The sequence below is a fragment of the Phocoena phocoena genome, chromosome 10, assembly GCF_963924675.1.
Source record: "Phocoena phocoena chromosome 10, mPhoPho1.1, whole genome shotgun sequence".
NCBI classification, from domain to species: Eukaryota; Metazoa; Chordata; class Mammalia; order Artiodactyla; family Phocoenidae; genus Phocoena; species Phocoena phocoena.
The window spans coordinates 584,967-608,068 of NC_089228.1; the positions used below are offsets into that span (position 1 = coordinate 584,967).

Genomic DNA, 23,102 nt, shown 5'->3' on the forward strand with positions numbered 1-23,102 from the left:
TGCTGAGAGCTCTCAGATGCCCGCTTCACTGGGCTGCCAATGACAGAATGCTGTGGGGAACAGAAGGCCAGTCCCCTTGCCTTCGAGCCGGGCCAACTCTGGACATAATTTGTGCTCCAGAGCCCAGCTCTGACGGCATCTCAGCTTTCTCCTGAGGCACTCCCCCAGTAAACCATTTGCACCAGAATCCCCTACTCAGGCTCTACTTATAGGGAAGAGATGGAGGAAGATCTCCAAATCAAAGTATTTTGAAGGAATCTGGCAGATGTTCTTGTTATCCTAGAGGATAAAAATCCTCTAGCGCTCCCCCTGCCGTCCCCCCCTCCCTCCCCAATGTCCACCTTCTTCTTCACCCAAGCTGCTCTCATCTCAGAGCATCGCACTTTCTCTTCCACCCTCTGCTCCTCCCCGCTTCCCTTCCAGGTTCGAAAAGCCTCCAAATGACCCTTACTATTTCATGGAGCAGTCGGGGGTTCCCCAGTTCCCGATCCCAAACTCTGCTCCGGGCCTACTGGGGCAGATCAACGCGAGCCAGCAGCTCAGAGAACAAAAGGTGGCTGGGTTCAGGTGGCCGAAGCTGTAAGCCGCAGTCACCGCGTCCATCACACGTGTGAGCCCGCGAGACAGGCGTGAACACGACGCTGGATACGCGGTGCGTGTCTCCTCAACGCCGAGGGCCGTTCACTGTCCTCCCCGGGCCTTTAGAACAAGCTCTGGCCCCGCCGACAAAGCCCTCTCCACTCTGACCTTCAGCCCGCCTCCGGGTCTGCTCTGCACCCTCCCGCACTCGGGGCCCGCGCTGGGCCCTCGCTCTCCTCCTGCCTCAGGGCCTTTGCACGAAGTTCTTCCTCCACCGCCTCCCCCACAGAGGGGCGCCTCCCGCCAGCTTCTCTCCTGGCACCGCGACGTCGCTGTCTTCCTCAGCGCCTTCACGCTCTCCGTCTTTTCACCGCAAACCTGCAGCGCCTCCGCCCGCCCAGCGCGGCCTCCTCGGTGGTGGTGTCCCGGTCACCGCGGCTACGCTCCTCGGCCAGCCATCTGGCCACGCGCCGTCTGGGCGCTGCGCCTCGTGCTCCTGGTCCAGAGGGCGGCCACCGCGAGACTACAGCCCCCACAATGCCGCGCGGCCCGCGCCGCGATTGGCTGAGCCTCGAGCTTCGGCCAATAGGACGCGGCCTTGTTGGCAGGTGGCGCCGGTCCCGTAAACACCGGCGCACCGGAGCCCCCTCCCGCCATGGGCATCACCGAGAGCCGCGAGGGCCGAAGGGCGTCCCTCGGAATGGACCAGGAGGAGCGGGTCCGGGTGCTCCAGGGCATCCGGGTGAGCGGGCGGCCGGCGGGCGGGCGTGGAGGCGTCTGCCGGCGCTTGCCGCGAGAGGGCCGCGAGTTCGGAAGGCGCCGCAGGCCTGGCCTCCTCAGGGTGGGAGGACGGACGGAGACCGGGGGGCGGGGCCTCGTTACCTGGACCCCTGCCCGGGTGCGCCTTGGACGTTTGATCCTGTGCCCTCGCCGCCCGCGGACGCCCAAGCGTGTACGAGGACAACGAGCCGCCCCTCCTTGGGTTCCGGAGCCGCGCTGCTGACCTGACTGACCACCTCCCGTGCCAGTCCCCCCAAGCCCCCGCTCCCTCTTCGCTGGCCTCAGGACCTCCTTGCCCCTCGAGGTGCCGGCCTGCTCGGCTCGCGATCTCCGCACGGGTTGTGTTCGCGCCCCCAGTTTGCCTTATATCCGCTCTTGCGTTCTTGTAGTTCAGGTCTCACGTGAGGGTCCTTTCCTGACCATTCAGTTCAGAGTGCCTGCCCATCCCCGCGGTCGCACACTGGTTTTTGTCCTAGCGCTCGCTCATCTCCATTTGAAACTTCTGTTGATGCTTTACTTCTTTGTGTGTTTCCGACCGCAGTGTAAGCTGCTTGAGGCCAAGGCTCTTGTGTGACTGCAGACTGTATCCCCAGGCTCTAGAGGAAGAATAAAAGCAACTCACGCTTGAGTGCTTAGTGGGGGCCATGGGTTGTGCTAAACCCTTGACGGGTGCCCTGTCGTTTAATTCTCAACAGCTCTCCGAGAGGTCGGATTCTGTTCGCCCATTTTATGGATGGAGGACAGGCGGGGCACTGAGACATGAGGTACTTACCCAGGGTCACCTAGGTAACAAGCCGGCGAGCTGGGATTGCGCTCAGCGGGACTCCAGGGACTGTTCATTGAGTGCTCTGCTTGCTCCTGCACCTCTGCCTTGCACGTAGTGGGTGCTTTGTAAACCATTGCTGAGCGATTAAATGGACGAACCCCAGTGAAGCAGGCACCAGGTGTCCATGGGATGCACAGAGCCGGGCATAGGTGAATTAGTTAATTAGGGAGCTGGCTCAGAAAAGGACATCAGGGCACTTCCCTGGCGGTCCAGTGGTTAAGACTCTGTGCTTCCACTGCAGGGGGCAAGGGTTCGATCCCTGCTTGGGGAAGTTCCACATGCCATGTGGTGTGGCCAAAAAGAAAAAAAAAAAGAAATGGACATCAGGAGGTGTGACTTCTAGATAGTTGCTCATTAGCTGTGTGACCTGGGGTGAACAACTCATCTGCTGAGTCTCAATCACCACATCTTTTGAAAAACGGGGGCAGGCTGTGATAATCCTAGGTGCTGCCTTGGATAAGGTGATGTGTGTGCACGTGTTTAGAAAAAGTACAGAGTGTTTTGTAGCCTCTAGTCTTAGCATGCCTACGTAGCATATTTGGTACTTGCTAGGTGCTATCCAGTCTTGACCTGGCTTGGGGCAAAGTCAAAATGGAGAGAAGACGGCTCCGCTCACGTTGGAAGGTGAGAGGCCGTAGCCGAATCAGAATTTAGAAAGATGCCCCAAGCTCTGTGTGGGCGCTCTCCCACTGTTGTCACCTGCTCTGGAGAGTGTTGGAAAGTTCAGTCAGTCAGGGTCTCCTAAGGGAACGTCGTCTTTTTTTTTTTTTTAACATCTTTATTAGGGTATAATTGCTTTACAGTGGTGGGAACGTCTTCTAAGTGGACAGGGGAGCATCATCTCTTTTGGGTTTTATATCAGACAGCCACGTTTTCTTTCTAGTTCTCTCAGCAGTTCTGCAAAGTATAAATTCTCTTTAAAAATGGAGAATCAGGCTTAGAGAGGTTAAGGAGTTTGCCCAAGGTGTTACTTCTGGGACTGTAACCCAGATCTTTTTGGGTACAAGAAATAGCCTTTTCTCATGGCTCCAACCTACCCTGCATGCTCCCAGTGACATGCAAGGCAGTGTGAAAATTCTGTGACAGCCTCTAGCTGTCCTGACAGGGTGCTGGTGCCATGCTTAGTTCTACCAGAGATTGTTAAAACTAGAGGGAGCTTTGGGCAAACTCAGAAAATAAGGCATAGAGTTGGGGGCACCGCCCCATGTTCTGAGACCCCTTCCTTCCTTCCTTCTTTCCATCCTTCCATCCTTCTTTCCATCCACTCGTGTGCCTGTTTTGAGAGAGGGAGACCAGAGAAAGGAGGTGATGGCAGTGCAGTGTTTGGCGTAAGGTTTTTCCTGCTAGCAAAGTGACTCGAGGGTTGGGAAGTCCACCTTGTCTTTAAGCAGGTGAGTGAAAATCACTAGAAAAGATAATTGGTTGAACCAAACGAGAAGTTAATTTAATAGAAGGTATAGGAGGTGTGTGCCAAAGAAGAACATCTGCCTGCTCCTTCAGAGAAAGTTAAATATTCTTTTTTATTTTTAAAAAATAAATTTATTTATTTATGGCTGCGTTGGGTCTTTGTTACTGCGTACGGGCTTTCTCTAGTTGTGGAGAGCGGGGGCTATTCTTCATTGCGGTACATGGACTTCTCATTGTGGTGGCTTCTCTTGATGCAGAGCATGGGCTCTAGGCGCCCTGGCTTCGGTAGTTGTGGCTCGTGGGCTCTAGAGCACAGGCTCAGTAGTTGTGGCGCACGGGCTTAGTTGCTCCACGGCATGTGGGATCTTCCCGGACCAGGGATCGAACCTGTGACCCCTGCATTGGCAGAAGGATTCTTAACCACTGTGCCACCAGGGAAGTCCGAAAGTTAAATATTCTTAAAGACCTCTTGTATTTAACCCCCCCGACCTGGTCCTGGAAAGCATTCTAGTTTCCTTAAAATGAAATGCCAGGACCTTGCTAGTTTGCACACTCATTTACCTAAGTTTACATAGAGAGTTCAAGCCCTAATTCCGAGGAAGGTAAAAGAAATTTAATTAATGCAAAAAGCTGCAATTATATTCACCTCTGTTTTTCAGAGCAAGCATGTGTGAAATACATGAAGATTTCATTTCACCCAGTGTGTTTCATCTCATCCTCCAGTAAGAGGAGGTACACACATAGCCGCAACATCCCGTGTGTGACTGTCCCCTCTGCCCCTGCACAGCCATCTTTGGAGACTCAGCTGAAGTTGGCTGCATGTCAACATGCAGACCCCTGGCTGCTCTCCAGCCTTTGCCTCTTCCATCCACTCGGTTCCCGCTCCCCTTCCCAGGTCACTTCCCGAGGCTGCTGCTCTGGCTGTGTCCCCAGGCTCGTTTCACCCTCAGGGCTATACCACCTTTACCATCATTCATTGCCACGGGAGGCAAGTCGGGACCACTGCTGAAGGGAAGATCTCGGAGGAGGTCGAGGGACGCAAGGGACAGCTCCCCGTGTGCCCACACCAGAGAGGCCAGGTGTCCCCGACGTGTGGGTACCGCTTCACTGCCACCTCAGCAAGTGCTCACTGTGAACTGGGCCTGGCCTGGCAGAGACTACAGGGGACAATGCACAGGGCCCTGCCTCATGGAAACCTCATCCCAGGAGGGGGAACTGACCAAGAGAAAGAAAGAAGAGGCAGAAGAAGAAAAAAGAATTGCAAGTGCCAAGAAGAAAACAAAAGGGATGCGAAGAGTGATGGGGCTTCCTGCTCAGGTGGGCTGGTCAGACAGTGCTGTTTGGATGAGGTGACGGTGACGACGGGCCTGGGCCAGCGGGGAAAGGCTTCTCTGCTCTGGGCTGAGTGGTTTCAGGGCACTGTGTCACCTGGTCCCCAGGCTGACCTTGGGAGATTTCATCCCAATGCAGAGATGAGGAAGCAGGTTCAAGGAGGTGAAGGAACCCCCGGTCACAGTGAGTTGGTGGTAGAGCAGGAAGCTCAAACTTTCCGGCTCCATAGGCTGTGTGCTTGGCAGCCGCACAGTGGTTGGGATGGTGGAGGAAGCTGGCCAGGTGATGAGGCTAGACTGGTGATGCAGGGCTGTTCACACGTTTCTCTGGAGGCAACGTTGTGGTTCTCTATTCAGGGTTGGAGCTTTGGAAAGATTTTATCTGATGATAGTGACTTTTAAAAAAATGGCTTTATTGAAATGTATTTTACATGTAAAATTCACCATTTCAGGGATTTTTTTAAAGCAAATTTACAGAGTTGCTTTAAATTTTTAAAAGCAGATTTACAGAGTTGAGCACAGTGGGATTTTAGAACATTCACGAGGCCTAAAAAGTTCCCTTGTACCTATTTGCAGTCACTCCCCACTCCCACTCCCAGCCCCAGGTAACCGCTAAGCCTTCTGCCTCTGTGTTGTTTGCCTTTTCTGGACATTTCATGGAAATACATCGTGCATCTTTCATGTCCATTTCCCTTCACTTAGCACAATGTTCTTGGCGTTGGCTCCTGGACTTTGTGGTATGTATTAGGAGTTCCTTTTTATTGCCCAATACCATCTCATTGTATGGATATTCGAGTTGTTTCCAGTTCTTGACTATTATGAATAATGCTGCTGTGAACATTTGTACATAAGGTTTTTTTTGTGGTCATTTGTTTTCATTTCTCTTGGATAGGTAACGTAAGAGTAGAATTGATGGGTCATTCTGTTTATGACTTTGGTGACTTAATTAGGTTTAACTTTTTGAGGCACTGCCAAACTGTTTTCTGAAGTGGCTGTACCATTTTACATCCCCCTCAGCAGGATATGAGGGTTCCAGTTTCTCCATACCCTCACCAACACTTGTTATCATCTTTTTGACTACAGCAATTCCAGTGAGTGTGAAGTGGTACCTCATTGTGGTTTGAATTTGTGTTTCCCTAATAACTATTCATGTTGAATGTTTTTCCATGTGCTTATTTGCTGCCCAGATATATTTGTTTTTTGGTGAAATGTGTATTCAAGTCTTTTGCCCACTTTTAGTAGCTTTTGATGGGGTTGTTTGTCCTTTTTATTGAGTTATAAGCCCTTTATCATATCACGACTTGCAGATATTTTCTCCCAATCTGTGGCTTGTCTTTTCATTTTCTTAGTGGTGTCTTTGAAGTGCAAACATTTGTAATTTTGATGATGTTTAACTTATTTTTTTTCTTTTAGTGGTTGGGCTTTGGCATCATATCCCAGTAATCTTTGCCTAACCCAAGGTTATAGAAATTTTCTCGTTTGTTTTCATCTAAGAGTTTTGGCTTTTATACTTAAGTCTGTATCCATTTTTAGTTAATTTTTGTGTATGATGTGAAGTAAGGCTCTAAATCGGGTTGGCAAATCACTCTGCCATTTTAGGGTGAAAGCAGCCGTATACAATATGTAAACGAATGGGTGTGGCTATGTTCCAGTAAAACTTTATTTATAAAATCAAGTGTTGAGTTGGATTTGGCTCGAGCACTCGAGCTTGTTGAAGTCTGCTCTAAATACATCTTTTTTGTTTGAAATATTTAATTTTCTCAAACTACATTTGTTGAAAAGACTGTCCTTTCCCCATTTGAATTACCTTGGGACCTTGGTGAACATCAGTTGATCATAAACATAAGGGTCTTGGACCCGGTGGGTTCCACCCTGGAGAGAGGTCACTGCATGTCTTCCACAGCAGCCCTGGTCTCCAGGATCCCACCTGCCGTCTCTGCAGAGCGTTGCCTGGTTCCACCCTCTTGCCCTCCTGCACTCCACCCCGGTCATCTCTTTTGTCCTCATTTGTGAGCTGTTGACCTCCGGGTTTTAAACACCCAGACCATAGGTGTCCCCATGCTGCTGGCCATGTCCCACTGCAAGTCTCCTGGGCGCCTGTGATTCACTGCATCCCCCCCACTGCCTCTCCCACTCTCACTGTTCCTGACGTGTGAAGGTCCATCCAGCTGGTCCCCACGCAGGAAGCTGATCCCACGTGCCCTTTTTCTCTGCATCTAATGTCAACTCTTGTGTCTTCCCTTCCAGCTGCTTCTGTTTCATCCTCTCCTTTTTACCCTCAGGAACTCTTGATCTCAGCCAGGCCCGCCCCACCTTCCCCTTGCCCATATGACAAGTTGTTCTTTCTCCCAGCAGGCTTGCCTGCCACAAATCTGTACTTCCTGGCGCTAGCAGGGTAATGTGTTTTTAAAAGGTACGTTTTACTTTTGAGCAGCTCTCAGGCAGTGGGGATAAAATCCAGACAGTCCCAGTGGAGGTCCCTCCCTTCCAGGCCCAGCGGCTTCGCTCTCAGAGACGGCGCCCCCAGCTGGTGGTGTCAGTGATCATTCAGGGTTAAAGCTGAGGGGCGACCCGCTTACTTCCCACCCATACGTGCTTCCCGCCGTCTCCAGGTTCAATGCAGATTCCTGGGCCTGGCTCCCGAGGCCCTCTGTGTTCTGGTGCCACCTTCTCCTGTCGCCGCCCGTCCCTCGGGGAGGACACGTGCTGCCGTGCTGTTTCGAGCTGTGCTCCTCTGTCTGCAGGGCTCTCTCTCTTCCTTGGCTAAATTCCTCCTTGGCCTTGCGACCAGTTCAGGGGTTCCCTCTGTGCTGTCGCTGGTCACCGTCCTGGGTGGGGGGAGCTCTGCCCCGTGAGCAGGACCTCGTCTCCTGGTCTGTGGCCCCAGCATGTGACCCGGAACCGGGCTCAAGTCAGCAAGATCCTCGCTGGGCAGAGGTTTAAGCTACTGGCTCCATATTTCTTGGATGGAACCATCAGCCCAGAAACTTTGTGGTATTAATCGACGACATTTAAAACTTGGAGGCGTTACATCAATTCAATTTTCGGTTTTTTTGGGGGAAAGAATTGAAAGTCTGGTCCACATTTCCAGGTGGCGCCCCTTGGCTGGAGCTATGAAGTAGCCACCCTCTCCGGGGCTGTGCTGTCTCCTGTCCTCGCCACGTTGTCCTGGCACTCCCGCTTTGCTGCCAGGCCCGCCTCATTTGTTTTTGTCACCTGCCTGGCCCCGTGGGCGTCGGTGGTTGCCACCTTTCTGGGGGGGCCTCCAGGGCTCTTCTCGTCCAGATACTCGGATTTAAATCTGTGGATCTAATTGCAGCTCACAGAAAACTGGAGGACTAGCCAACAAAATCTCCACAGCAACAGCCGCGGGCAAAGCAGAGGAATCTTCTTAGAGTCACAGGAGGGCAGCGCCTCTCCGGGGTCAGGTGTCTGGGCCCCAGGGGCCGCTGACAGACCCAGCCGTCTGGAACGTGCCGGTGCCGGTGCCCAGCCTGCGCGGGGGAGCCGTGGGCCAGGAAGCGCGAGCCTCGGAAGGCAGCGCGTGAGTGGCCGCAGTGGTGGCCGTGGAGGGTAGCTGGCTGCTGACTTGGGCCAGCGCCTTCCCTCGCCCTTGGGTCACGTTTGGGCTTGGGATCTCGGTGTGCCTCTCCGGCCTGGTCACCTGGTCCAGCCTCCCTCTCACACATGCCTTTGTCAGGCCCTCGGACAGGCCAGACTCGGCCCCTCTCAGAGGCTTTGCACTCATCCTCCCCTCTGCTCGGAACTAGATCCTTTTTTCTTGGATCTCAAGGTGGGATTGTGGCGGGGCCTCCTCCCTCCAGGGCGGTGGTCTCCCGTTAGTGCCATCTCCTCTGAGGGGTCTTCCTGCCATCCCATGTGCACCCGGCCCTGCCGGACTGTATTTCATTCTTTCCCAGCGCTTAACCACCAACATGCTTCACAGATTTTAAAGACACATATTTTTGAAATAGAGATCCCCTGTAATATTGATAGGTGGAGAAATCCACCTCTCACCCTTTGCCGTTAGTCCCCGTTTCCCCCCTCCCCCAAACCCCAGGCAGCCAATCTAGCGTCTGTCTCGAGAGATTTGCCTGTTCTGGACGTTTCACACATGTGTGCGGCCTTTTGTGTCTGGCTTCCTTCGCTGAGCACGATGGTGTGGCCTGTGTTAGTAGTTCATCCCTTTCTATGGCTAATATTCCATTATTTTTATTCACCTGCCCGTCAGTTGATGGATATTGGGTTGTTTCCACCTTTGGCGTCACAGATAATGCTGACTTGAATGTGCAACTTGCTGTGAACGTGTATTTGCATTTGTCTTGAGTGGGTACCCGGGAGTGGGATTGCTGGGCCTAATGGTGACTCTGTGTTGCATTCGTCTTGAGTGGGTACCCGGGGGTGGGATTGCTGGGCCTAATGGTGACTCTGTGTTGAACTTTTGAGGAACTCCCAGACTGTTCTCCACTGTGGCTGCACCATTTATTTGCCACCAGCAGTGTATTAGGGTTCCAGCTTCTCCATGTTCCTGCCAGCAGTTGTCACTATCTGACTTCTTGATTATAGACATTCTAGTGGGTGTGAAGTGGTCTCATTGTGGTTTGAATTTGCATTTCTCTCATGACTAAGGATATTGAGCATCTTTTCATTTGCTTATGGGCCATTTGTGTATCTTCCTTGGAGAAATGACTATTCTGATTCTTTGCCCATTTTTAAATTCGGTTGTTTTTCTTTGTATTATTGAGTTGTGGGAGTTCTTTGTATATTCTAGATACATGTCCCTTGTCAGATATATGATTTGCAGATTCTGTGGGTTGTCTTTTCAGCTTACTTGATTGTGTCTTTTGAAAAACAAAACTCTCATTTTGATGAAGTTCAGTGTATGTTTTCTCTTTGATCGCTCATGCTGTTGGTGGCATGTCTATACATTCAGTGCCAAAGCCAAGGTCAAAAAGATTTACGCCTGTGTGTTCTTCCAAGAGTTTCATTGTTTTAACTCCTGCATTTAGGTCTCCGATCCCTTTTGAGTCAGATTTTGTATATGGTGTGAAGTAGGGGTCTACCTTCATCCTTCTGCACATGGATGTCCAGCTCTCCCAGCACCCTTTGCTGAAGAGGCTATTCTTTCCCCATGAAATGGTCCTGGCACCCTTGCCAGTCAGTTGAGCACAGATGTATAGGTTTATTTGTGGGTTCTCAATTCTCTTCCACTGCTGTGTGCGCTTGGTCTTCTCTTGTTCTATAATCATTAATTAGCTATGTGATTTGTATCTGTCTTAAATACTAGAGGGACTCAGTTTAAATTATTATTATAATCTTTACTTGCTATAAGAAATGTTCATGGTAAAAAAATGAAACACAGAAGTGCCGAAAGTGAACGTCCTGGCCCGGCCGCTCCTGTCCCGTGTGCAGGACACGCCCCAGGACGTCTGGTGTGTGCCCCGAGTGGATGCGTACATGGGGAATGTGTGTGTGCCAAGGTCAACGTGTATATATCGCAGGTCTGCGTCTTTATAACTGTGTATCTGTTTTACAAAGTCGAGATACAAAGTGTCCTCTGAGTCCCGGGTCAGCGGTGGCATCCTTCCGTGGCAGGCACATGTCTTACCCGTCCTTTCTCGACAATTCCGCGGTGTTTCATAGGAGGGGCGCATCATTTCTCTCACCACTGCCTGTCGTTGCTATCATGTTGTTTCCTTTTCCTGTGCGAGTCCAGCGCTGCTGTGCACACGTGGGAGCACTTTCCTCGCCTGGATCCCTGAAGTGGAGCTGCGGATGGTGGACTCGGTCCTCAAGTCATCTTAACGTCTTCCCTCGCTGTGCTTTGCGATGCCTTGCACATACTGGGCACTTAATAAATATTTATTGATGTCAACTCTTAGGGGCTTTTATTCTGGATTCATCCCTTGCTGGCTGTTTCATTTCAGTCAAGTGTTTTATGACACCCTCGTACCCATTTCACTTCCTCTACAATGAGGGAAAGATTTGATCATCCGGTCGTCACTGGGGGAGCCAGGGTGAAATGAGCCAGGCCGTGCTGGATTTTCTGCTGTGACGGTGGCCCTGGTGGGACTCTGACGGGAGGGAGAGGTGGCCCCGGCCCTCAGGGTATTTACAGACCATTAGATGAGGCCGGTAGAATGTGAGGCACTTCCTAAGAGGTGCACCTGTTGTAACAGGGAAAGGATTGGGAGAAATGGTCCTTAACTTGGGTGCTGTCTGGAAGAGCCCACCGTAGAGGGACCCTGGGACGCCCACAGGGAAGGGTGAGGTTTGCACAGCTGGAGGCATCCACCCTCTCTACAGGGTGGGGCTGCAGTGGTTCTCAGCCGAACGGATTCAGGGCAGGAGAGAAGAAGGGGAACTCGGGGTCCCCTGAGTGTGTGGGAGCAGAAGGTGCAGCCGGGAAGCCAGTGGGGGACACGCTGTGGCCCGTGGGGTCCAGGCTGGGCGTGGCATTGACCTGGCGGGTGCCAGGCCAGCACGAGAGGTTTCTTTGTGGAATTCCTTACGTTATTAGAGTTGGTCTTGCAGAATTAGTCTGCTCAGAAATCTGGGGCGTGGGTAGAGGGGAGTCTTCACTTCCAGAAGGTCTTTCATTTAACTGTTCCCCTCAATCCTTCCCACAGTTGTCTGAAAACGTGGTCAACCGCATGAAAGATCCCGGCCAGCCTTCCAGAGTGGGGCCGCTGACCCCTGCAGCTGCCGCCCTTGTCTCCTCTGAAGGCCGGGAGAAAGGTAGGCCGGGGTGGCAGTTCTGCGCGGGGACGGAGTGGGCGCTCCTCCTGGAGATGAGCTGCCGGCTGAGCCCGCGGGCGGTGCATTGACGTGAGCGCTTCCCACGAGAGAGTGGCCCCCAAACCGGGTGCTGTCCTGTTCAAAGACTACAGCGCCATGTAGTCAGAGCCTCCGTGACCATGACCAGGGCCGGAAGTTCCCTACTGTTCCAGCTTCTCCGCACGTAAGCAGTGAGTGGGTGACCTTGGCGCCAGCCCCAGAGCTCTGACCTGCCCTCACGCTCCGGGGTCCTGGCCCAGCTCCTGGGACGGTGCTCGTGGGGCTTCCAGGAGGGTCGCCACCCCGTGCCCCCGGCTCCTTCCCCAGCTTGCTGTGGAGCTGCTGCCTGAGCCGGCCTGGAAGTGCTTTTGCTCCCCACTGTGGTGTCCGTCACAGGTGAAGAAACCTGTGCTTTTCTCCAAGTGACTCCTGTTAACAAACACAAAGGGACACTAGCGTTTGAGTGGAGAACGTATGGTGCAGAAATATTAAGATACTACAAACAAGAAAAGTCCTCGTGGCAGCTGATTAAGGAGAAGAGCTCGTTGATGAGAATCTGGGTCCCCCTGCTGTAACCTGAGGTGTGAGTTGTACGCTGACGGGCTGGAGGGGCCTGGCCGTGCGGGGCATGGATGCTGTCCCGACCCACAGTGAGTGACTGCGGCCTCACGTTGGAGCTGTTTTCTCTGCCCATCGGCCCCGTTCGGGTCCAAGCGCGTAGGAGGCCGCACCCTCCTTGTCCACCCGGCACGTGCTGAGTGCCGGCCAGGGATGCGGTCACGAGGCGCGCGCTGGCACACGCAGGCCACGTGGCCCAGGGCAGCCCAGCTCCCGTCAGGAGCCGCGTGCGCAAGCCTGTGGCTTACAGTGTCACGCGCCAGTGCGACACGCAGCAGAAGCCCACAGAAGACGCCCTCGTCCTTTTCCGGGGGGTCATCCTCACCGTCTCTGCGGCCGGCTGGAGAGAGGGTTGAAGAGGCCTCACGTGCGTGAGTGAGCTGTAGGAAGGCAAGAGGCAGAGGGCGAAGATGGCTGAAATATGTCAGGCCACGTCAGGTTCAGCCTTGGAAGAGAAAAGAAGCATTTGTTTCAGTCTTGCTACGTTTGAGCAGTTTAAAAAGCAAGAAGAGTGGTTCATCTTTCATTCGGTTTTGGTTTAACAAAGTATTTTGCTGTTTGAGGGTGAGTGAGTTTGGAGGTTCTGAGGGCTGGATTTGTCAGCATGGGCGGAATGCCCTGAAGTGGATGAATTTTAAAATACTTTTACATTTAAAATCCAGTGTCTGCTTTTACTTTAGTGATAGAACAAGATAGAAAAAGAAGTTAAAATTAAACCCTTGTGCCAAACCATACGCCAAATGCATGTCAGAGGAAGTCACAAGTTGAACTGGGAGAGGTGCAGTCATACAGCTAGAGCGGCAGGCGGCCTCTTAATCCCATGTCAGGCAAAGAGACCTTAAATGAAGAGGAGGAGTGGGGGCTGTGACTGAACGATTGGAGACAGTTTAGAAGAAATGAATGAACAAAGAGTGACGAACTAGGGAAGTAGAACTGACAGGGAGGGAGCAGTGTTCGTATGTAAAGAGTCCTTGAAGCCCTCTGACGGCTGCATGGAGAATGTGTCCAAACGGTCAGAGAGGTGACGAGAGCCAGCTCCATGGAGGGTTGACACACTTGAACCTGCAGGCTGCCGCGGAGCGTGGGCGCGGGGGTCCGGCCACAGGCTCTGCGGTGGGTGCACGCGTTACTTTTGTAGTCGTGAAAAAGGAAAACTGTATAGAAAGCAGAAATAAACGTGATAGACCTTACGTCACTAGAGTTGTTGTAAGTCAGGCCCTAAGCCCAGGGAGCGTTCACATCACATCCACACCAGGCAGCGGTGCCTCCTGCACGCTCCCGGCCGAGGACCTGGCGCGGCCCCGAGGGCTGCCCTCCCCGGCCCAGCGCGACTGCCCGGCCTTCCGGGAGAGGCGTGGGCCTGGGTGAGTCCCGGGGTGCTGCGCGCGGCGAGGGCCCTTCTGGAGGGGCTGAGCCCCCCAGCCTCCGAAGTCAGTAGCTGAAAAGGTCTTGGGAGAAGCACCCCCTCCCGTCTGCCTCCCAAAGCCTGGTTCCCCGGCCGGGTCTCGTGTGGCCCGAGAGGCTGAGTGTGGAGGCCTGCGATGGGGTGGAGGGCATGTGACCAAGGCCTCAGCGGAGTGGGGACGCTGAAGCCTGGGGCAGTGGGGAGGAACAGAACCTCTCAGTGTCACTGTGCGGTGGGAGAGGAGAGTGAATTGGGTTTGCTCGGAGATCCCCACGTTCTTGGCCATGGGAAGGTAGACCTACTGCGACAGCTTGAAGGGCCCAGTGACACTAGAGGTGAAGCAGGTGAAAGGTGACATAGATGTCCTTAAGTGGGGCGTTGGCCACATTCAGGATCGGAACCCTACAGAAAGGGATCTGAGAGAAACCAGGCACGAGGAGTCTCCCCCCATGGCCCCCGCCCTGCCAAGCCAGCCGACACCCCGGGGCTGTGCTCTCAGCTCGGACAGAGCAGAGCTTCCCTCAGCCGGTCTGGCCTCTGGGGAAGGTGACCTGGATTCCCAGTGGCCGCAGAGGGAGGAAGGGGAATTTGGATCACCGCACTCAGGTGTCCACGCTGACCCAGCGACCAAGCCGTCCTATGCAGGAGACGGGCAGAGGGGCCTTCGGGTCACCCCTCTCCTAACCACAGAGTAAGGCTGTGTTCTGTGTCTGCCTGGGGCACATCCGTCCATGGGGTGACGTCCTGGGCCCTTTCCTGGGTGACACTGTGCCTCTGTCCGTCCGTGGGTTGCTGCTGATGGACTGACCTTCTCTTCTCCCCCTTTGCAGAGTCTAAATCGCGCAGGCCGGAGAGTGGCGGTGGCCGGCGGCCCTCGGGGGCGGAGGTGGATCTCCTCAAGAGGTAAGCCGAGGGCCCACTCACCCCGGCCCTGCGCCCCGGCCCAATGCGCCTTCCTCACCGGGTACCTTCTCCTCCTAAAGGCCGGAGTGTTTGTTTGCGTCACAAATGCCATCTTATTTAGGTGGGATGCCAAGCCTGTGATCTAGGTGGCACTAGTCCCAGTGTTCAGATGAAGACATTCCCGGGTGTGGGAGGGCCAGGACTAAATGGCGAGTGGCCGCATTGCTAGCCTGGTGCGTGCCGCTGTGTTTGCAGGAGCTGCCTCCATGGACTGGCTCCAGGGTGTGGGTGGCCTCTCCCAGCACAGGCCACAGCCCAAAAGCTTCCCTGCCTGGGGGCTGGTAGGCCAGTGGCCGGGCCCAGAGGTCCCCAGAGTGCACCGTGAGACTCCAGGCCTCGGGGAAGGCAGAGCTGAGCGCTCCTCTCCCTGGGGTGTGGTCCGCGGGGCCCGGCGTGGAGTTGTCACAGCACTGACTCAGTGAGCTGTCGGCTGGTACTGAGGGACCTCGTCTGCAGCCTCCAAGCCGTGGCCTCTGTAACAGGGACTCAGAGTTAGCTTAGGGGCCCCCGGTCAACCACGGCTGGACGGCTCCCTCTGCAGGTCAGCCCAGCCATGGCTGTTCCGTGGTCAGGGGTCAAGACCCCACCTTCTGAGAATTTCCAGTCCTTAATCCCAAGAGGCCTCCCAAAAATAAATAACCAGAACCTTTTTAAAAAAATGCTTTTAAACATTTAAAAAATGTTGAAGTAACACACGCTAATGGAAAACTTAGGATAATTTATATGAAAGGAAAAAACCTCCCATAGATTCATCATCCCTTGTTAGTATTTTGGACTATTTCTTTCAGATGTCTTCTTTCCTCTAGTTTAGGGTTATTTTTTCAAACTCATGTAAAATTTTGTATCTTGCTGTTTTTACCAGTCTTCTAATTATCTTCCATTTGTTGCACCTCGTCGTAAGCGTTTTTATTGCTGAAGGCGCCGTAGGTGGGTGCTCAGTTTTAAAGCCGCGCATGGCACGGTGGGCAGTGTGGTGCTGAGGGCTTCGCGTCTGTCACGTGCCCCCAGGCCGACCTGCTGCGGCCTCTTCACTGTGTGCGTTTTCTACACCCTAATAAATAACACTCCTGAGAACATCTCAGGGCCAGTAACTTTTTTCTCTCTCTAGGAAGATTTTATTAGGAAACAGGTCCAAGGATAGGGACGCGTTCAGGATGGAGAGTTGAATGTTCAAAAGCAAGGCTGCTGCTTCTGAACCTTCCTGCCCGCAGGTAGGGGAGGTGGGCTCCCCCCTCGCCCCGCCCCTCTAAAGGAGCGGCTCGAGTGAGGGTTGATCCCGTGCCCCGAGGATCTCTCATTTGGCGTTTGGCTGTCTGATTCCTCACCTGGTTGTCAGGCCTTCTGCTCCCAATCTGTAGTGTTCTGGCTGAGAAAGTGTCACACTGTCCCTGCACACGCCACTCCCAGGGGACTGTCACTGGTGCCTGACCCTCTCTGGCACCGCAGCGCTCCACCAGCCTTCACGTCCCTGGCCCCTGGCAGATGACGCGAGCTGCGTCTGCATCCGCGTCTCCTGTCTCTCCCTGGCCCAGATGTGACAGAGGGCAGGCCGTGGTCCAGGACGAGCTGCTCCAGGTGGTGACGAGGGACACAGAGGCGGCTGCCAAGCCCCGGAGCGCGTCCCTGCGGCAGGGGGAGGGCGGCATGGACCCGGAGACGCATCGGTCCGCCCAGCTGGTGAGTGTGGGTCCCTGGCTGGCCTCCTGGCTCAGTGGCTCTGGGAAGCAGAGGTTGGCCCTGGAACCTGATGGGTCCGAAGTCCCAGCTTCTCCTCTGTGGAAAGGGTGTCTTTCTAGGGACCAGGAGTCGTTGGGGGGGGGGGGTTCTTATAGCCCCGGCTCTGTCATTGATTTGCTTTGTGGCCTGTGGCCTCAGGTCTGCACAGTGAGAGCTGGATCATTGGGTGCTGGGTCCCGGAACCTCATAGGTGTAAGTGCTGTGAGGACATGTATTCCAGGAGGGTGCAGAGGGAGAGTACCGTGGGCTTGGGGCCTTGCAACAAGCCAGAAACAGAAGGAGAAGTCACCCTGGGTGCGGAGCCAAGCTGTCTGCCCACTGGCTGGGGTGCATCCTCCGGCCCCAGGGAGCGTCTCGGACTGTCCTGGTGGTCACACTCGGGCTTGCGCGTGGCTCGAGAGGAGGTGGTGAGTCCGGGCCCAGCAGTGCTGGCAGATCGCGGAAGCACACCACGTTGGCTGTTGCCATTCTGGGTACATTTAACCGATGGGAGGTACCATCAGGGTCTTTCTGCTGTGGGTGCAGGCTGCGTGTCACAGCAAGAGAGGTCACAGTGCCCCAGGGGCCACCACGTCATCACGGCCCGGGTACCCTCTCCTGCGGACCCAGTCACAGTCGGCAGCGGGAGGAGGATGTTCCGGAAGCCCCAGCGCAGGTCCTCTGACATCCCTCTGCCCGGACGGCACCAGGGGCTGTGGCCGGGCCAGCCCTCGGCACAGGGAACCGGGAGCGCTCCGCTGGCTGGAGCTGGGGCTCTTTTCTAATCACGTTTGCGGGGAGGTGGGGGTGGGCGTCCGGAGAGAGCTAGGACTGTCGGGAAGTATTAATTCTCTCAGTGGTGGAGTGTGGGGTGTTCCCACACGTCCAAGGAATTCTCCACACCAGCCGCGTGTCCTACAGTTCAGCTCAGTTGTGACACTGTCTACCCGCGGTGGCATCAGATCCCCAGGTTAAGGGCTTGGTCCCACCGGGCTGTCCCCCCCCCCCCCCCCGACCTCTCTCCCAACTTCAGATGCCAGTTGAAGCCAGGTTGTCACGTGTGCTTCTGACCCACCGGCTGTAGATGAGAGGTTCCCACGGCCCCCTCCTCAGGTTGGATTAACTTGCTAGAGCAGCTCAGAGAACTCAGAGCAACACTTGACTTACTAGATCGTAGGCTTCTGATAAGAGGCGTGGCTCAGGAGCAGCCAGATGGAAGAGACGCTCCGGGGAGGGTGTGGGGAAGGGCCCCGAGCTTCCACGCCCCTCCCCGCATCCCCCCCCCCCCCCAAGCCTCCACACCTTCCCAGCCTGGGCGCTCTCTGAACCCGCTCCGTCCGGGTTTCTATGGAGGGTTCCTTACGCGGCCGTGATTGACTACATCACGGCCACTGGTGACTGATTCCGCCTCCAGCCCCCCTGCCCTCCCGGAAGGTCAGGGGCTGGGACCCACGTTCCAGGCCTCTGATCACACGGTGGCTCCACTGGCATCCAGCCCCATCCTTGGGTGGTTTCCCAGAGTCAGCTCATTAACATAAGGAACGACACCTTCATCCCTCTTAGCGGAGGAAATTCCAAGGGTTTTGGGAGCTCCGTGCCAGGAACAGTGGGCAAAGACCAAATACGTCTTTCTTGTTATAAACCGTGACGTCATGTCAGGAATGGGGTGGGGAACAGCTGTAGCAGCGTCTGACACCACGTGCTCCAGAGGCCACGGCCGGGACACCAGGAGCTCACCGAGCTCCACAGAAGGGAGCTGGGTGGTGTGAGGGCCCCGCTTGGACGCCCCCTCCCGGGAGGGAGGGCCTCTACCCAGATGGGCAGATAGTGCAGCAAGCATGTGAGACACGCAGGTTGAACTGGGCCCTCGGGAAATAGCAACCATGTGGGATCCTCGCCCCTGGGAAGCTTCCAGTCTAGTGGGAAGACAGACTAGAACCGAAACTGAAAACAGCCAAACTGTTACAGTGAACGTGAGACAGAGGCAAAGAGAATGTGCCTGGGACGCAGAGGCCATGGTGTCGGCCGAGGGAGCAGCTGGGCTGACCGGGCGGGCGGGAGGCGGCACTGGACGTGGTGAGGATGAGCGAGCCGTGTGCACGCACTGCAGGAGGCCGTGGACCAGGGGCCTGACGAGCGACGCCGAAACCGAGACGGAGCCCCAGGAGCTGTAGGGATGGGTGCTGTGCTCTGACCCGCGGCCGTCTGATGGAGAATCGTGACGCAGGGAGACCCCTGGTGAGGACAGGCAGGCAGCCCGACAACCTGGTGGGAAGGACCCTGGCCGGGGACGTGCAGGGTTAATCGATGTGGATGGAGCAAAAGCGTTGGCACCTGGGACAGTTACCCAGTAGGCACGGCAGCCTGCAGGGGTGGACTGTCACCTGGAATGTGGTCACCACAGCGAAAGGGATTCACAGCCTCCCTCCCTCCTGCCTCTGGTCCAGGTGTGGGTTTCTTGGTAGGAAGGGTATCTTTAGAGGGAAGAAGACACATCCTGCCAGGATTCGCCTGGACGTCTGGGGGGACGGTGTCCTCTGCCAGAGCTCTGAGGACCCGCGGGGCCTGTGGCTGCCTTCACGTTGCAGGTGTCCATGACTCCTGGTTGGAGCCCTGCTTTTGATCAGTGCCCACTTGCTCTTGCAGTTGGCGCTGCCATTCCATTTTAGGAACTCCCCTGCTTCCTGTCGTGTGTCCCTGGGTGGGATTGCAGCGGCCTCTTTCCCTGCTCTGGTCCAGGCAGGGTCTGGGCACGTGGCCCAGGCAGCCAGTTGCGCCCTGGCCCAGGACCTGCAGTGCTGGTTGAGTGGGAGGCCGCTGATCGGGAGGACCGCGCCCCGCACCTCCACGTGCCCTGGGCGTGGGCTGAACAGACACAGACAGACACGTGGCTGGTGTGGAAGGCGAGGTGAGGCCAATCGGGCCTGCTCTGCGCGTTGCCGGGGCAGAGGTGAGCGAGGCCGCCGCCGTCACCTTCACTTGGTCGGCATGGTCACAGCTTCTTTAGTGGAGGTAGCCTCAGAACTGTGCTTTGGAGGGTTTAAAGTAAGAGCAGAAAGACGGGGAGAAGAAGAACCTGAGGGGAGCAGAGGCTTTTCCCTCCTCCCCCGAGTGCCCACCAGGCGGGCCGAGGGAGCCTGCTGGGGGGAGTGCTGAGGCTGGATCCAGCCTGGGCCCCGGGCTCCTGCCCCGACCCTGCACCTGCAGCCTCGCCTAGAGGGTGCTGAGTGCGCTAACATTTAGCGCGCTCTTTACTCTGACGTTTACAGTATGGACTTTTCAGTCCTCTTCTGCACGAGGGAATAATTGAGCTCATTACTGGGAAGAGTTCATAGAACTAATAACAAGGAAAGGTAATAATTTTTATAACCTACTTCTGAGGACGGAAGTGTTCCCATTGCCTGCCCAGCGGCGCTGCGGTGAGCTGCCGGGTGTTGATGCGTGTTCCTGCACTTGCGTGTGTCTGACCCCAAGTTCCTGTACCCGAGCACAGTGAGGCCGAACAAACATCGGAGCTTGGAGCAGAGAAAGGTTTCTTGCAAGCAGACAGATGGCTCAAGCCCCAATCTCCTGAACTCTCCCAAGGGTTTCAGCAAAGTATTTTTCAAGGCCAGGGGAGGGAGGGGAGTCGCAGGGTGTGTGATCAGCGGGTGCGCGGTTCTCTGATGGAACACTGGCTGATGGTGGGGTAGCAGGGTGGGGTCTAGTATCATCTAATCTAATATCAGTCCTCAGGCTCCAGGAGGCCTGGGGGCTGCTCGTCTTCAAGTAGTTACCATGTTCCATTTGGTGGGGATTTTCACATCTGTCAAACAACTCAGGACTGTGCAATAGATACTGTTTTCTGGGTGCTTCTGCGAGGAACTAGAGCAGAGCAAGGGAAGGGCCTGCCCTGGGAAAGCCCCGTAGGGTCCTGCTCGGTAACACGAGGGCTGCGGAGCCTCAGGTGTAGTTGGGGTGGAGGCCTGGGCGTCAGCGGGGCCTGTGTGACGTGTGCTTCCCTCTGAATCGGGGACGAAGTTTGGAGCCCAGATCCCACGTTCCAGAGAGGAATATGAAAGAACAGAGCGGTTTCTTGCTCTCAGTCTTCTGGTGCGAGAGCTTTACAAACCCAGGGGATGGAGCAGTGAAGGCCTGGCAGAGCCTTCCTTTAGGGAGATTGAGATTTGCGACCCTGCCTGTTGGATTCCTGACGCGTATTATTAGGGGTGTGAAACTCCAGTACACCTGACAGAAAGTAAAACCTTCCATCTCTTTTCTTTTCCAGTGAGCGATTCTTTTATGACGTTATATATATGTTCTCTGGGTGCCTGTCGTATGTCAGGCATTGGGTTAGTTTATTGATACAGCTGCTGTCCCCGAGAGGCTCTGTGCTTAGGGGAGTTCAGTGTTGTCACGAGTGGCCGCACAGAAGACCACGTGATCCCAGCACAGCGCCTCCCCTTCGGGAGTTGATCATCTAAGGAACAAGACGCACAGAGGTGCAGGAGGGGAGAAGTAGAAAGAAAGGCTGCTGCTGAGGTCAAACCAAAAGGAATCTGCCCAGGCCCAGGGGGCTCCTGGTGTTCAGGGCCGTCCCTCCGCAGGCAGGCGGGGCCTCCACAGGCCTGGTGTAAGGGCCGCCCCGCCCTGCGCCTGGCCACCCGTGCCCCTCCCACAGTCACGTCTGCTCAGAGGGCAGTGGCGGAGCTGGTCGGGGGTAGGGGGGTGGGGGGTGGCGGTGCACTTCATTCTTTTAGGGAATTGGAGCAGTCAGTTAGAAGGGGTAGCGTGAGGCCTCCTGGGTCCCTACTTTCCTTGTTCAGGTCAAAGTTAAAATCACTCGGCCTGTGGTTAAAGGATATGACAAATTTTAGAGAAAGAAAAACTATAGGTAGGCTCGTGTGAAAACTGGTTCAACCATATTTTAAGCTGGTTACACACCAAAAAAAAAACCCTTTGGTTTTATTTCTCATATACTTTATACAAACTGGGGGTGGAGGGAGGGCGTGAGCCCAGACGCGGGCTAAGAGCTGGCGCCACGTCCACGGCTGGGCCTCGGCGCATCAGGCCTGTGTCATGACGCTGCAGGGGTCGCGGGGACCGAGGAGGGAGCCTGGCACGAGTGGGGGCCCGTCACTGCGCTCCCCGGATCCCCGGGCACTCTGTGTGTTGCTGGAAAAGTTACAATTTATTCTTCTCTGCTTCACCTCCACCCGGGGACCAGGACACGGAGTCCACGGAACTGACCTTAGGACAAATCTGCGCAGTTCCTGCCTCCGTACATCCATTTATTTGGGGGCAGATGCCTCGGGCCTTCCGCACAGGTGGTGTGGGCATGGTGGGCGGGACGCGGAACAAGGGCCCCCCGGCTCAGCCTGGCCTTGGGAGACTCCCACCCGCACCCTCTGTTCTCTGTGCCTTTGGCCCGGCCGCCCAATGCTGTGCACCAGGACCACCTGGAGACTCAGTAAAAATATACGTACTTGGATCTTGGTCTGGAAACAGTGGATTTGACGCCGGAATCCACATTGCTAACAGCCTCCGTGGTGCTGGTGCAGCAGGCCCAGAGCCGGCTCCTGGACTGGCGTTGGGAGCCCGGGGCCCCCCTAGTTCTCGGCCCTTTTTGCTGCTGTGCCCCGCAAGATGTGTTGTGTCCCACGGGTGATGCGGCTCCCGTGGTCCTAGAGGGCAGGGGCTGTGCTGTGTGACACGAGCTCCAGGTGACCGGGCCTGATGCAGCTCCTGCCCAGATGGACGCCTTGGTCAGACTTCTCGGCCTCAAAGGGAAGCAGGAGCCTCTCGCTGAGGAGAGCAAGGAAAGAGAGCCCGCTCTGTGCTGGAGCCAGGCCTGGAGGAGCCGGGCGAGCAGGGCTCGGCGCTGGGGGGCGGGCGAGGGTAGACTGTGGCTGGAGCAGGGCAGGGATGGCCAGGTGCACCCTCGACCCCCACAGGGACCTGGCTTGTGTGCAGCCAGACCCTGGGGCCTGGCCGTGTGAGGTTGGAGGCACGTGGCGGGAGCGGAAGGAAACCCCGTCCAGGCACGTTGGACTCACTGTCCGGCCCGAGCGTGGAGGCTGCTGCCCGTCTAGGCGCCTCCCCATCGCCGGGAGCCCCGTGGGCCCCGCAGAGTTGAGGGCAGGCCAGCGGCGTCACCCGGGAAGCTCGTTGGGCTCTTGTTTCCTGTCTAGCTGTCCAGCCCACAAGGGCACCGTGGTGCGTCCTTAGATGGAAAAGTCCTGTTTTCCCTCAGCTGTTGGGCACATTTTCACCACCTGGAAGGCGAGGTAGCGGGTGGGGCACGAGCAGGGAGGGGGGGCACCTGTGGCGAGTGGACAGCGGGTGGCCCTTCCCTCTGAAGTGGGGCCGACGCTCTGGGTGCCCAGCAAGGTGCCTTCGGTGCCTTTGTGTGAGAGGCTGGGGCTCCAGGGGCTTCACAGCCCTGCCATCTACCGGGTCTGAGGGGCCTCTGCTGGTAACGCCAGAGGCTGGAGACCCTCCTTAGTGCTGACCTCGTGGGGCAGATGGCCGACGCGGTGCCTTCCTGGTGCCACTGCTTCTTAGTAGCAGGGCACACATCACCGGGCACGTGCGTTAGTGCCGGGGATGAGCACCGAGCCAATGGTGGGCTGGATCCAGGGCGCTGAGGGCAGCCTTCCCTCCTAGGCCTCTCCAGGGACTCGGCTGCTGGCCTCAGCCAGGCTCCTGGGCACCTGCGTGC

At 55.8% G+C, this 23,102-nt stretch overlaps 1 protein-coding gene across 1 annotated transcript in view; it reads left to right on the forward strand.

Moving 5' to 3' along the window:
* Positions 1–1,234: 1,234 nt before the first annotated feature.
* CHCHD6 (coiled-coil-helix-coiled-coil-helix domain containing 6) overlaps positions 1,235–23,102 on the forward strand; it is a 126,159-nt gene continuing 104,291 nt past the window's right edge. The window contains exons 1-4 of the mRNA XM_065885043.1: positions 1,235–1,321; positions 11,553–11,661; positions 14,554–14,626; positions 16,219–16,363. Of these exons, the coding sequence (XP_065741115.1) occupies positions 1,235–1,321; positions 11,553–11,661; positions 14,554–14,626; positions 16,219–16,363 (414 nt within the window). The remainder of the gene's footprint in view (positions 1,322–11,552; positions 11,662–14,553; positions 14,627–16,218; positions 16,364–23,102) is intronic.